General features: G+C 36.1%; 1 protein-coding gene across 1 annotated transcript in view; it reads left to right on the forward strand.

Moving 5' to 3' along the window:
• LOC140166768 (hyalin-like) overlaps positions 1-16549 on the forward strand; it is a 43107-nt gene that overhangs the window by 16789 nt on the left and 9769 nt on the right. Inside the window, exons 2-4 of the mRNA XM_072190261.1 lie at positions 2494-2748; positions 4987-5227; positions 7409-7651. Of these exons, the coding sequence (XP_072046362.1) occupies positions 5194-5227; positions 7409-7651 (277 nt within the window). The 5' untranslated portion in view covers positions 2494-2748; positions 4987-5193. The remainder of the gene's footprint in view (positions 1-2493; positions 2749-4986; positions 5228-7408; positions 7652-16549) is intronic.

Genomic DNA, 16549 nt, shown 5'->3' on the forward strand with positions numbered 1-16549 from the left:
TGTACATTTTAAAACTTTTAGAAAATGGCTTATTATTTTACATCACTGGTACATGCAATTCAGCATCGAAGTGGTTACGTAATTCTCTTGGTTACCGGATCACGCTATTTTGATATGCCTTCAAGTGCCATATACTTTGTGTGGTGATTGTTTCGATCGTGGTTCATAACTCAAGCACGTGATCCCGTTGACATAGTAACATTACGTAACTTCGATACTGAATAGGGTTATTTGCGCAGACACCATAGGCCCCTAATAGCCAGTAGCTTAAGTGGTTTGCTTGGCTAGATAACAATACATGTACATTGATCCTCTGAACATCTTTATTCCACAAAGATAAACAAAGTATTGTGGGACCAGGATTTCTGGTGGGACACACCCAGTAAGTACACAATAGGTGAATAGGATTTCTTTATTATTAAAATAATGGATATATTATGTAAAGTACATTTCCACATTCTTGTGTGGGAGTAAATAAGATGGCTGTCAACTGATAATTTTCAAGTGAATGACTTAAAATTTTGTTTGGTAAATAGTGGCTAGAGTAGGAATTGCACAATTTCTGCATGTTTATCTGTTTTATAATTAATGGTGGAGGGGTGGGGCTGCTAAAAGTAAAAAGGGAGAAACTTGAGTTTTCAAAACGACCCCATTCACTTAAGCATGGTGCATTAGGCCAAGTAAAAATAAAAATATGTTTCTTGTCTGGGTTTTCAAAAATTAGGAGAATGAGGGGCTTTTTATTTTCTATTTTTTATTGGAAAACAACGCTAAATACCTATATTTGGCACCATATTTTGGGTATTCGACGGACAGATTGATATCTGAAAAAAAGGAGGAGGCCCTTTTTATTTTATTGTATTGAGAGGTAGGCCCCTCTAGTGATCACAAAACTCTTCTTAAATGATGTATTAATTATTATGCATTTACAAAGCCGTAAAATAAGTTTCAACTTCTGAAACATCTTTTTCAAGAAGTTATAATTGAAAGTTTACAAAATAAAAATAAATTTGAAAAATCTTCAAAAAAGGAGGAGGGCGCGCGCGCGGACGAGAAACATGTATTTTTTTTTACTCTGCCTTACTGTGAACTCAAAGATTTCATCAGGTAAATGTTAGTTGTTCCATTAAGTGATAATGAGATAACTCCTATTAAAAATGTCTACCTCATAATAATTGACCTTTTCGGTAAATCCCATAAGCTTTTGCGAGTACACCTAAGAACTCGTCATTCTGCTTCACGCCGCTCTGCGCCAATGCGCACATCGTTTATCGAACAACGTTACTGCGCATTGCAAGTCGGCGTGACGTAAAATGACGAGTTCTCAGGTGTACTCGCAAAGGGTTATGGGATTTACCGAAAAGGTCAATTAATATAATGTATATGACAATCTGATCCACTCTGATGATGATGGGAATACTCATGCATGACTGTCCAGGCAGGGCACAAAAGAGCTCGAAAGTACATTGCAACTTGTGATAAAGAATAGATAGACCAAAAATTAGGCCATATATAGATTATACACTGAGAAATTGTGTTCCAAATAACAGATTTCTCATAATTAATATCTTGTCTCATATCATCTCAAAATTATACCGTCTCTCACACCCACATGTAGTAGTCTTTCGAGAAGACTCTCAACTGAGGTTCAAATAAAAAATCCAGAAGTGAGGACGCCTTTGTCAAGCTTCCCCCAGTAGCCGAGTTTCTTCTTGAATGACCAGGCCCACTGGGTCAGCATTATAGACTATTTAATGGCCCAACACAAAATTTACTGGCTCATGCCACCGGGGCACTGTTAAAATCATACAATGATATTATTAAAGTTTATATTAAAGCCTTTATTAAAGTTTAAGAAGTTTGGTGTAGATCATGTGTGAGTTACAAATTCAGGTTCTGAGTTGAAATTGTGTAAGTAATATATGCTTATCACAAATTATGATTTGCCAGTGGATGTACATGTGTTACCATTGAAAAAAAAGATTGGGAGTTAATCCATTAATTGCGAGGTAAATTTGCATTTTTTGTGCAAGTTTTAGCTCAATTGTGATCTGCTATTCTATTATTGAAATAAGTAAAATAAAATAAATGTTTGATATTTATACAGCGCCTTTCACATGTATCAAAGCGCTTTACATTTATTCCGCTATCATTAGAGCATGTCAGCTGCCATACAATGCCCAAGGTATGCTCATACATTTGGGCGGCGCTCAATGGACAATATTCCTAACAGCTCCCGATTTCACCCCTGGGTAGAGAGAGGCAAGTAAGGTAAAGCGCCATGCTCAAGTGCACAACACGATGGCACCGCCGGGGCTTGAACTCGCAACCCTCCAATTGCGAATAATGTTTCAAGTTAAATAAGTTAATTTCTGTATTAACATTAATTTGTACTTTCATATCAACACCAAGCCTTGTGGGTCTTACATTAATATCTTTCAAAAATATGCCTGTCATTTAAACTTTGTGTCTTTTCTTTTGTTCCACCCACAGATGTGATCTTCACCAATGCCGTAGTCAGTATCTCAGCCAGTACGTACACTGGCGAAGGCTCAGGGTTAGATTTTGCAATAGTGACATGGGCATCCCCATCAGTAGAATTACCAGACAACTCACAGACCTATACAGTGTCGTCAGACGTTGGCTCCGGAGCTGAATTTCAGATCGGGGAAACCGTCGTGAAGTACGTCGTCACCGACTCCGGTGGAAGCTCAGTGGCAACTCATTCTTTTACTGTCACTGTAGAAGGTGAGGGTTAATTTTGCGAAAATGGAACATTTGATTTTGAAACATCAAAATCTTTTCTTTTTTTTCGAAATAAATGTTTTTGTAGTGTTACTTGACAAGTATAATACGCGGATTTAGGGTTTCTCTACCGGAAGTCAATTTGTGCCGAAATTCCTTCCCACAATGCAATAAGCGTTTTGCATAACAATAGATGCAGTTCAGAGGTTAATCAATATTCTTTGTTATGGAATACGATATTGCATTGTGGGAAGGAATTTCGCACAAATTGACTTCCGTAGAGAAACCCTAAATCTAAGGATAAGCTTCAGTTTGATAGGCGTGTCCACATTTTGAGTTACACCCAGAGTAAAGTTAAAGACCCCTTCAGTGATTCCAGCACAAGTGTAAAAAAATTACAATTATCTATAAATTGAATAATTTGGCAAAAAACAAAGAAAACAGCAGTATTGATGAAGTTGATGCCCCATTCAAATACATGTAGCTAATTTATATACTGTCAGTATATATTACAGATTCAGTGTAAATGCCTTATTTGTCTTAACTACACAGCTTTTATGTGAACAACTAGCAGGCTATGTTAGCACATCAGTGATAATGACAAAGGTTGCAAAATTTGAATTTTGATGATTTTTACGATCATCCAGATGAGCAAACCACTGAATGGGCCTTTAACCTTTAACAGTGATAAAAATTCCACAAATATATTCCCTACTCCTACTGTGTGTCCACACTTAGCTTACATGTACTCTTAGCACTACACCAACCAGGTCCTTAAATTTCAAATAGAGTCATCGATTCAGGTAACCCAATTTGAAATGCACACCCCCTGTGTAGAAGATTGTCATGTATTCCATCTAGGGGCTTTATGGATTTCAAATGAAATAGCCCAAATGGCCCAATTTTTCTTTCTGAATAAGTTTCTTATAAAGGCAGGTTAGAGGGGAGCATGACCTAGCTGTGTTTGCACTCAAATTTTGAGACAAATAAAGTTGACACACAAGAGGAATGATCTGGGTTCTATAAAGGAGATTACAAGGCTTGATTTTATCACCCATGTGTATGATTTTTCTCAGAAGGGGGAAAATGCCCAAAATTTTTGTTTTGATATATTATTGGCCTTGACTCAAGAATCGCTAGACCTATGAAAATATAAATGTGATTATTGGCTTCCTGGACACATTTCCTATGAGATCATTGTATTAAAGGCTTAATGTACGATTTCCTTCAAATTTTAAATTTGTCATTATATACTCAAAATGCTGAAATAATACTAGTAATAATGATCGGGAATGGTTTCTGTCCATTTTGAGCTGAAATAACGAGGTAACGTGAAAGAAACACTGCTTGTTATTTTGGCCGTTTAACACGCAGTTCTATGGGCGGACATAAAGTCACAATTTCTTGAATTATGACTTTATGTCGAACTTTGCTCTGTTTACCTACAAACACAACAAATTTGGCTGATTCCATTTAGGTGCAAGTTGTGACATGTGTAAACATTACAAATATGCAAAAAAATCAGGTTTGAAAAAAATTAACCAAAGATCGTACATTATGACTTTAATAAATCATAAAGAAGAATTCTGCAGTTTAGTAAGAAATGGCTCAAACTGAAAACATATGGCTCTCCAATTTGGAGCAAAGGAACTGATTAGACCATGCTCCCTCCTACCCTCCCCCACTTTGACCCTACTTTCTAAACCAGAGCTGTACAACTCTACCAAAGATGAAAGTTGAGTGCCCCCAGAGAAGATATCTTATACTTCCCATAATGCATTTCTCCCATTTCAATTTCCTGTACTGATTTACTATAGGCAACATGGTTCCATAATGATGAAATGTACCTCAAGTAACAAAGGACCTTGCAAAATATGCTTATAATTTAGTCTCAACTTGAAAACAAATGGAACCTGTACAAAGAGTGTCCTTTGATGAAATGAGTAATGTATTATGTTGCAAGGGATTCTGGGAAGGGTAAGATATCTTCTTTGGAGTGCCCCCATCCCTTAACAACTATGTGTTGCAAACAGGATGATGATAACATGTAAGTTTACTTCTTGAAAAAAAGTCATTTTCAGCATTATGAAAATATATATCGGAGAATTAAAAACGATTTTCTGATTAAGTCCAACTTTGTAGGAATTGTCAAATATAGAAGATACAGCAAAAACATTCATTATTGAAACTGAAAGTGAAATAATATAACTAATTATTGTTGACTATTTTTGCTCATTTCAGATTTTCAAGATGATGTATATGCTGAAGTACCCGATGAGATTGTAACAAATACTCGTTACCAACAACCCACTGCCACTGTAGAGTGGACAGAGCCAACTCTCAAAGATGATTCGGGCTCAAGCGCCTCAGCGGTGACTACGCATCGGGGATGAGTTTCCCATCGGTGACACAATTGTCACATACACTGCCACAGATAATGAGGGCAGTATGTTTATGCATTTTTTCACTATAACTGTAATAGGTAAGTCAGACAAGTAATGAAGTTATGTAGATGTATACAGGGTGAAACAAGTGTCAGTATTACTAATCATACTAAAGAAATCCCATTAGGTGACAAAAAAACCCTGTTTTACGGTAGACAGACCTTTCAACTAAGGTTGGTCTGTCTATTTTACATGATTTTAGCAAAATTAAATAGATTATTAGGGTAAATCAGGAGAGTTGTGTATCAAGTAAGTGTTACTAATACATATCAGATAAGAGATTACATTATACATTTTATTAGTACACTTACTACATCACACACACACACACACCCCAGTCCCCCCCCCCACACACACACAGCAGACAGACCCAAGACATCTGCACATATGTCCTTGGAATGGAGATGTGATGTCAAAAATGTCCTCAAAGTCAGAGAACACTATGTACTTGGAAACATATGTCCATGGAAAGGAGATATGACTGTTAAAAATGTCCTTACAAAGTCACAATGACTGGGTGTGACAGTCCTTGGGGGAATAGAACACCATAGATTACTTCTGAGGACACGGGCAAGGTCATGGGACAGCGTGGGTAAAGCCGGGTATATACCTTGTGTAATACTACATCATTAAACACCGCCCCACAAGATTTGTGTGAACAATACATCAGACGTGATTCGAACAGGTGATTCAATTGCCATTCTGAAATACCATGTAGCTTGATCCCCAACATGGCTGCCATTTCAGATGTTACTAAACATGTTCAAGCTGGTTTATTTCATAGGGTCTATACTGAAGTGAGGTCCTTGGAAAATGTATGCGCTTGTAGGTTTAAGTCCTGGGAACATAGTAAATTACAACCCCCCCCCCCCCCCACACACATGCACAGCACACCAACACATCTAGGATATATGCTTATATTTACCCTGATTTTACGCTGTTTTTCAGCTTTTTTTAGTAATTTTCCTCTTTTTTTGTCTGAGGCCTCTCACATCCCTGATGGATTACAATTGGATTATTCCAATTTCTGTTACTATAAATACTACCTTCAAATTCCACATTTTATTTTCGTAGAAATCAGGACAATCAAACAGACATGGATTTTCCACCAAAATGCGTTTTACATAAAGTCTGTGAATATTGTTACCTGGGAAATATAATCCTCCAGAGTGTTTAACAGATATGCTACACCTATTTTCATTTGAAATTATGTTTCATAATTATGTGTTTCATTAATTAAATACAATGCCTGAATTGGATTAGATTTTTCGTAACGGCCGGAAAGACAAATGGTTGAATGGACAAATTGTGAAAAACACTTGAGTATTAAAATAAAACTTTCAACCCTCATTGAGCAATTTTGTAAAAAAAAACCACATAAAACCTTAATGAGGGCATGTAATTTGGATCCAAAAGAAGGCATTTCTTCACAAAAATAAAAAATCTAAAAAAAAAGATTTGACCTAAAACAGGATTTTTGAAGAAAAATCATAGTAAACATATTTTAATGTAAATGTAAGATGGCTCAAATTCAAGAGCATGTTGACCTCTTTCATCTGATACAAAATTTGTGTAGTTTCAAAGTTCTGAGCATTTTTCAATTTGTTTTTCATGTCCACTTTGGTGTGGAATTACCCTATATTTTTGATGCATTGGGCTACTCAAGTTGAAATCCACGATACACCCCTATGGAAGACATGGCCTTAATCTTCCACACAGGGAGTGTGAATTTCAAATGGGGTTACCTGGATGGGTGACTCCATTTGAAATGTACACCCCCCCCCCCTGTGTGGGAGATTAAGGTCATGTCCAGGGACAGGCGATTTGCGCGGAACTTTCTTTCCGCGCAATTCCGCGCAATTTAGGGATACATGATTTGCACTAAAAAAAAAAGTTCAGCGCAATTCCGCGCAATTTGCTATTTTTTTTTTTTTTTATCGCCTGTCCCTGGTCATGTCTTCCATAGTGTGTGTGGATTTCAACTGGAATAACCCATTGGAAGTAAAAGTCTTGTTTTGGTCAAAATAACATAAGTTTTGTCTTTTTTGGGGCACAATTTTACTGCATATTTGAGAAATCCCCCAAAAAAAAAATAATTTTCATGCTAAAAATGCATAAGAAAAATTAAAAAAAAACATTTTCTGATAAAATTCCACTAAATTTAATTAGCATTAAATTTTGAGTTCTAAAAATATTTTCTTTCTTCATTTTTTACACAGATGATGAGATTCCAGTGATCTCGAGTCAGCCAAGCAATCAATCGGCTAGCACTGATTCCGGACAAGATACCGGTCAAGTGAATTGGAGCGAGCCAACGGTGACCGATAACTCTGGGGTTTTCTCAGTAACTTCCAATTTCGCATCCGGATCCAATTTTCCGCTTGGCGATTCAACTGTCACTTATACCGTTGTAGATGCATCGGGAAATGGGGACTCTTTTTCTTTTATAGTCACAGTTTATGGTAAGTATTTTTTTACCAAATGTATTGTTTTTTTCCCATTGTTTTGGCATTATCAGTGATTTGTTAAACCAGAAAATACAAAATCATAAATTTAATCCCATAATTTCTTGCGGTTAGACCCGAGATGTCATTATTTGGGATTTGACATCACGCCGATGCGCACATCGTTTAGCGAACATTGTTATTGCATGTTGCAAGTCGGCGTGACGTCAGATGACGACATCTCGGGTCTGACCGCAAGGAATTATGGGATTTATCGAAACATTGTTGCATATTTGTAAGAAGTACTATTAGGTTATTCCAGTTGAAATCCATACACCCCCTATGGCACACATGACTTTAATCTTCCACAGAGGGAGTGTGAATTTCAAGTGGGTTTACCTGAATGTGTAACTCCATTTGAAATCTACACTCCCTGTGTAGGTGATTAAAGTCATGTCTTCCATTTAGGGGTGTATGTGTCTCAACCCATTATAGGTGTGCTGACATAACCCTGCTTGTGACAAGACCAAAAGCAACTTTAAAGTTGATTAAAATAAGAATAAGAACAAAATTTGGCATTGTAGCCAATGATGGAGGTTTTGTATATATACTGGTCAACACACTGTCAGACACAATTGATTTGAGCTTCATATTTTTCAGAACTGTTGTTTTCTTACTTTTTGTCATATCTCCATTTGAAAAAAATCAGACTTTTAAGAATTGCCTTTACTTCTAAATTTAAGTTATTTTTGTGCTTTCATGGCACCTCCAATGCCTTTAAAATGTGGCCAAAAAGAATTTAAAAATTGCTCAAATATTTTGGGGTAAGTTTTTAAACACCCATATACAATTCCATTCCCCTTCCAATCAAAAATTGATTTGGCATTATCAGTTTCTAATGAGGTGGGACTAAGCCAGGATCAGTATGGGCAATATTGGGCACATTATCATTCCTAAAAAAGGTGTGGCGACTTCGTAATGAACTCACAAATTAAGTTTTTAAGATAGCCATGCAAGTAATTTAATTTTTTATATGTACATTGTACATTTTGCGTAATTGCTGTGTAAATTATGTTTTGTATTGGAGTAAAATTTGTTGTTCCACAAGTCACAATCACACTTTATTCCTCAGCCATATTTGAATGCTTGTGCTCTGGTATGTTTGTTAAATGCGCGCCGTTCACTTACGTTGTAGGGTCCCGCTTTTGCCATTGCACCGCTTCCTGCTCGTGATCATGTAAATGGGATTGTGCCTAGTGGATCGATAATATTGTACTCATTAACATTTTGCCATGTTTTATGTTTGTTGATTTATTGTGTTTTCTTGTTTTACTTTGTAATTTTGTGAATGCACCGTCGGGTAGACGTGTGCCGCTGATATAAAAGCGTATGTTCTAATAATAAAATAAATAAATAAATATGTAAAAATATCACATCATTGCAAGTTATTATGCAAGCAAAATGCATTGATGCAACTATTTCAAAATGGCTAGTAGAAGAACCACTTGACAATTCTGTTTCTCTTTCTTTATAACATCTGACACACACTTTTCATCATCAGTGAACTGTAACGTGACTGTGACAGTATCAAGTGTATAATAAGTTTAGTATATTGTGTAGGTATACAGCTGTGTAATCATCAACACACTCTATAGAATAGGCCTAATGTGAAAAAAAACCTTTGCCCACTGGAAGCCTATTATATTGATCTATTCATGCAAAAATGCTTCTTGAAATTCTGTATCTCATTAAAATTGAACCTTTTGTATGGGACAGACTACAGGGCAACTAAAGCTGCCCACTCAATTTCATGATGTGATCATGGTGACCATCCACCACAAGGGGGAGTAATGTCAGCAGAACAAGTTCTGAGACCACAACCACATGATAACACTAGTGATTTTACTTGAGGATTCTTTATAAAATATTGTCATTTACATTTGAATATTTTGAGGTATTTTGATTTGAAAAATTTAAAGTCATTTGGAAGATACTTTGATTTGAACTTGTGTGTGGACATATAAGGGAAAGCATCAGAACATCATTACTCATTCATCAGGGTTGGATGCCAACAAATTTCTACCCGAATCACGGGTGAAATTATCTAAAAGTTGTTAAATTTTTACTTTAACCCTTGGCTTCTAAAAAAACTGGGTTATGTGTCATGGTTTAAAGGTCAAATGGGGTCAAATAGTGTGAAATTGCTATAAACCTTGTCAACGTGATACCTCTTGAAAGCAATTATGGGTGTCCATCTTCGCAGCATAGAGTATCTCAAGTTGAGTTCGGAGATGGGTCATGTGTCATGGGTCAACAGATTTTGGTGATTAGAGTCAATTGCTAAAAAACCCTGACCGACCCTACTTGAAAGGTCCATCCGCCCGCAGAACTTTTTTTTTCGTTGCCTTACACTACAGCTAGTTACAAATTTCCAACTAATAAATTTTGAAACCCAGGTTGAAAAATATTAATTTAATCAAAATCATGCGGACCCGGCATGCAGGGCCGTGACTTGGCACATTATTTGAATGTCCTTGGATAAGTCTTATTTTATTTTCAACAAGGATGGTGTCATGGTAACATTATAAACACAATGATATACATAGCATGCAATCATCAGTGATTATGATGCAAGCAAGCATTTTGTATGTTCTTTGTGAAGCACTCTACCATTCAGTGCCATTCAGTGCCATTCAGTGCCATTTATATATTTTCATACAAATTTGTTCAGTGTCTGTGGTGCTATTATCACTTTGAAAAGCTCAATGATATAATCATTTCCTGAGACGAATATCTCAGATCATTTCCAAGAATGATTTATGAAGTTGTTATTTATCTCAGATCATTTCCAAGAATGATTTATTACAGAAGTTGTTATTTTTTTTTATGTTGCCATTAGTACACCTGAGGTGCCAGGGTATTTTGATGGGGGATGCACTTCCAATTTTTGAATGCTTTTTTGTGTGGCACGACAGCACCACCTGTGCTTGCGCAACACTGGGGGGTGGGTGTGGCCCTCAGAATTTTGAAAAATGTTCAAAATGAAAGCCCCAATGAAGCCATTTCATGCATCAATTTCACTCTTTTATTGGTTATTTACTTTTCAATCGCATATTTTTATTGATTTCATTCACGGGTGCGGGCCCGACTTTCAGGCCGCATATTTACGTTCACTTTCAGTTTTCTTACTTTTTTTCCCATGCTTTCCCCATCCAATTTTACTTTTTCTTGAAAGAAAATTGCTTATTACGCTTGACTTGAAATTAACAGGAGTTTAATAGGGAAAATCATGTAAGACAAAATTTGCCTGAAGTGCAAAAACCATTAAATTTGTAATACTTGATTCAGAGTTTTTTCTGATGGAAACAACACTACGATCAGTGCATTGACAGTGTTGGCATGACATCCATTCTCTCACAATGCTGGCTATGTTCATATCATGACATCACTGTAGTTTCAAGGACAAATCTGTCTTGTTCAAAGAAACTCACCCGTTTACAGTTGGTTTTTGTGGAATATCAATTTTAAACGACTTACTTTCTCAAAAAAGCAGTCATTTTCAATGTCCTCATATTATTGATTTTCCAATGATATGATGTTGTCCAAACAATATGCCTTAATAAGGTTTGCAAATTGGGATCTCAAAAATTTGACATGTGCAAGAGGGCCGGTGTACAAATATTTTTGGCAGGATATGAAAGGGAGCAAACAATTTTTGGCAAGCTGAGGGAGGGCAAGCATTTTTGTCACCATGTTTTGAAATTATCCCCCTGGCTCATTATTATTGCACAACCCGGGCAGGGGGGGGGGGCTAAACTGTAATTTTGGTAGGGTGTGCGGCGTGGAGCGCCAAACTATGGGAACTAAGAACTAATTTTGGGCAAAATAGGGGCTTGATGAACTGAAATTTCAACATATTTGATAGGTCTTGTGACCTAAAAATCCTGGGCCAAATTATAGGCTTTGGAGCTAAAAAAAAGTCAAAAATTTTCCAAATTTTGACTAAAGAGCTGCAATTGTCAGAGTTTGAGGCTCAATGAACTGGATCATGATCCAAATATGGGTCTTAAGGAACTGCTGGAGAGCCTTAAAAAGGGACCCTTGACTGCTGCACATTATTATTATTATTTATTTGAACTATTGCTTTTGTATCAGTGGCACTCATCTACCCAATATTGCGTTCACATACCCATGCACAACCCCTTATATTGGCAAATCAATGATATGGATTATCCACTGCATAGGAAGAAGGTTACAAGGTGCATGGAAGAAAGAGATAAGAAGGAACCACAACGAACGCATTCACTTTGTACACTCCCTTTACCGACATTTAATTGACATTGTTATTCATGAGGATTTACTTTGATAAATACCCCGCGTTAAATAGGTGATTGGTATTGTACTCCATGTATTTGCATGTCTTCTGGAGCGTGTCTGAAGGATGATTTGAACTAATGACCTTCCGTGCAAGCACTCTATAGGATTTTCTCTGGTGACGTGATCATCGGTCATTGATGGCCTACATCTTTTTCTTCCATTTCGCCCAATTTTCCCGAACTTTGATGACTTTTTTCTCAGAGTTGGCAGTCTTTGGCACTGAAACGAGTTAGCTACAATCAACGAAAAAAGTCTTGGAACGCTTGCTTGTAAATAACGGAAAACTGTCACCCCCTCTCCCCCGTGCAATGTTGAGAAATGCCAATGTCTTCAGCGGTTCCCCAATGTGTTCCAACATTGCTTGATGGGGAGAGGGGAAGGGGAAATCATTGTTGTAGATGTCACGTTTCTCCCAAACACAATATAGGTCATTTCCATGAACATAAGAAATTCTGCACGGAATCTTGACAGAGTGTGCCAAGCGTTCCAAGGACTTTTTTCGTTGATTGTCTCTACCGAATGCAAAATATTTCATCTAAATTTCGTTTTTTGTCTCATAACTCAAAAACGGAATGTCGTATGAGCTTCAAATTTCACACGATTTGAGAGTGGATTATATGCTTTGCAATCATAATAAAATTGTTGATAAAGAATTTGGTTTATTTAGGAGTGGTCACCGAAAACACCCCATATGCTAAATTACACACGTTTCATAATTATGGCTCTAAACTGCTCTAAAATGTCGTTTTTGTCCATAGCTCAAAAACAGAATGTTGTATAAGCTTCATGTTGAACACGATTTGAGAGGGGGTTATATGCTTTGCAATCATAATAAAATTGTTGATACAGAATTTGATTTATTTAGGGAGTGGGCTCTGAAAACACCCCATATGCTAAATTACACACGTTTCATAGTTATGGCTTTAAACTGCTCTAAAATGTCGTTTTGTCCATAACACAAAAACAGAATGTTGTATGAGCTTCATATTGCACACGATTAGGGAGTAGATAATATCCTTTTGAATCATAATAAAATTGTTGATAAAAATGTTGAGTTATTTAGGGAGTGGTCACTGACAACACCTCCTATGCTAAATGACACAAGTTTTGTAATTATGGCCCTCTTCTGTATGATACTGAGTCAATTTTCGTTTTTGTCTCATAACTCAAAAACACTAGAAATGAATTTTTCGTACAATATCACAATGTTTTGCAACATGTTTTCCAACATGTTTTTTTAATGTTATTAAAACGTTTTGCACCCTTTATGATATAACCTAACGTGTTAAATTTATGTTTTCACTAAAACTTGTGTTTGCTGAGTATAGGCACATCCGAGCGAATCAGAAAGATTATGATGTAACAATTTGAAACAACTCATTTCTGAATATTATTTATAACAAAATACGCTTTTGCGATGAGAAAAAAAGAAAAAAAAAAAACAACAATTTAATACACTTAAAGAAAAATATAGACCACCATTGGGACTCGAACCATCATCAGTCAATAGCCAATAGGTTAACAGTCGGAGGACTAATCCACTCATACGCTGTCATTGCACAATCGAAAGTAACAAGTTTTGTTCTTTTATAGTAGTCAGGTATAAAGTGTATTTCTTGTAATTAGAAATGGCAAAGTGTTAACAAGTTTACCATAATGACATAAATGAAATCAATGTTTAATTTTTCAGCATTAAAACATTCTCAATTGGTATAGCAATTGTAAACGTTTTAACCTGACGCTCATGAGATGCGCCTGAAAAAATATAAAATGTGTTAACATTTTGGACCATTTTGTTGAAATAAACTATACACTTTCAATTCCATTTCTACTATACACGCTATACATTTCCCGATACCTGACTACTATAAAAGAACAAAACTTGTTACTTCGATTGCGTAAATGGCAGCGTGGCATGAACGGATTAGTCCTCAGACTGATAACCTTTTGACTATTGACCGATGTGGTTCGAGTCCCATTGGTGGTCTTTTTTAAAAAGTATATTCAATTGTTGTTTTCTTTTTTCTTTTCTTGTCTTTTTTTCTCATCGCAAAAGCGTATTTTAATATAAATAATATTCAGAAATGAGTTGTTTATGCGTATTTATTTCAATTCAAATTGGTAAACTTAACTGTTAACAAATTTCATATATAAAACGAATGTTTCATTCCTTTTGCAATAAAACATTTTCAATTGGTATAGCAAATGTAAGCGAACGTGACGCTTCGTGAGATGCGGCCTAAAAACATAAAATGTCGCTTTTGGACCATTTTGTCATTATGGTAAACTGATACATTTTGCCGTTTCTACTATAGGGTGCTTGCATGGAAGATCATTAAGTTCAAACCATCCTAAAGACACGCTCCAGAGGACATGCAAATGCACGGAGTACAATACCAATCACCTGTTTAACTGGTTTTGATCGAAGTAATTCTTTGTACTCTATGCATTAGCATATCTTATGGAGCGTGTCTGGAGGATGATTTGAACCCATGACCTTCGTGCAAACACTCTATACAAGTTTACACTTTCGCCGATACCTGAATACTATAAAAGAACAAAACGTGTTACTTTGATTGCGAAATGGCAGCGTGGCGTAGCGGAATAGTCCTCAGACTGATAACCTTTTGACTATTGACCGATGTGAATGGTTCGAGTCCCAGTGGTGGTCTTTTTTTAAAATAGTATATTCAATTGTGTTTTTTTTTTTCTTTTCTTTTTTTTTTCTCATCTCAAAAGCGTGTTTTAATATAAATAATATTCAGAAATGAGTAGTTTAAAATTGTTATATCATAATCTTTCTGATTCGCTCGGATATGCCTATACTCAGCATACACAAGTTTTAGAGAAAACATTTACATGTTGGGTTATATCATAAAGGGTACAAAATGTTTTAAGTTTTAATAACATTGAAAATATTTTGGAAACATGCTCCAAAACATTGTGATATTGTAAAAAATGTATTTGTAGTGTTTTTGAGTTACGAGACAAAAACGAAATTTGACTGAAGTAGAGAGCATAATTACTGAAACTTGTGTAATTTAGCATAGGACGTGTTTTCAGTGACCACTCCCTGAATAACTCAACATTTTTATCAACAATTTTATTATGATTCAAAAGGATATTATCTACTCTCAAATCTGGTGCAATATGAAACTCATACAACATTCTGTTTTTGAGTTATGGACAAAAACGACATTTTAGAGCATTTTAGAGCCATGATTAAGAAACGTGAGTAATTTAGCATAGGGGTGTTTCCAATGACCATTCCTAAATAAACCAAATTCTTTATCAACAATTTTATTATGATTACAAAGCATATAATCCACTCTCAATTCGTGTGCAATTTGAAGCTCATACGACATTCCGTTTTTGAGTTATGAGACAAAAACGAAATTTAGATGAAATATTTTGCATTCGGCAGAGACAATCAACGAAACAAGTCTTGGAACGCTTGCTTGTAAATAACGGAAAACTGTCACCCCCTCTCCCCCGTGCAATGTTGAGAAATGCCAATGTCTTCAGCGGTTCCCCAATGTGTTCCAACATTGCTTGATGGGGAGAGGGAAGGGAAATCATTGTTGTAGATGTCACGCTTTCTTCCCAAACACAATATAGGTCATTTCCATGAACATAAGAAATTCTGCACGGAATCTTGACAGAGTGTGCCAGGCGTTCCAAGGACTTTTTTCGTTGATTGTAGTTACGATTATACACATATAAACTATTAAATTAAACAGGTTTCATGTACCGGACTCAACCGGAACATTGTACATTATTTAAGAATATTTTGCATCTATTTTTCATCGAAAAAGTCACCAAAATCTTACCTTATTTGCTAAAGATGAAACTCAGCAAAAAACGGCCGATTTTGATGACCTTTTCGATGTTTTAAAGACATTTTCTACATAACACGATCAAGAAAACAGTTTGACTGTAGATCCCAAAACAAAGCTACTATTCAAGTTCAGAGCATCAGTGAAATTCCATAATCTTACTTCTGGGTAGCGTTTGTTTGTTCTTGGATGGGTTTGTTATAGTTTTTTTCCAGTAATTATTTCGCCAAGCATCGATCGCGGTAAATGGATCATACATGAAAGTAAGTACCATTGATAGCTTTTCTTTTCATGCGTCAATAGATATGCGGATTAAAACTTGGCCGATCGAAGTCGTTGTGGTTCCTTCTCATCTCTTTCTTCCATGCAAGGTGTAACCACAGTTTTTTTTTCATTGTGAATTACAATAATAGTAAAGATCAATAATCATGTGCCGGAACCTCATGGGGGCGTACGGATTATCCACATTCCAGTAGAGTTTGTAGTGCAATTTTTGTTGTTGTGATACTAAATGTAATAAAAATAGCAAATCAATTAAAACCTCTTTGGGACAGGGTTGCTAAAAATTACCTACCCATTCCATGAGTGGGACACTTAAAATATCAAATTAAACATCACCCAAAATTGAATTTGTCAGAATAAATTTAGAGGCATGGGGGGGGGTCACCATCAGAATAGTCAAGATTTGTCTTAAAAAACTTTT

This window comes from Amphiura filiformis, chromosome 12 (genome assembly GCF_039555335.1).
Source record: "Amphiura filiformis chromosome 12, Afil_fr2py, whole genome shotgun sequence".
Classification (NCBI taxonomy): Eukaryota; Metazoa; Echinodermata; class Ophiuroidea; order Amphilepidida; family Amphiuridae; genus Amphiura; species Amphiura filiformis.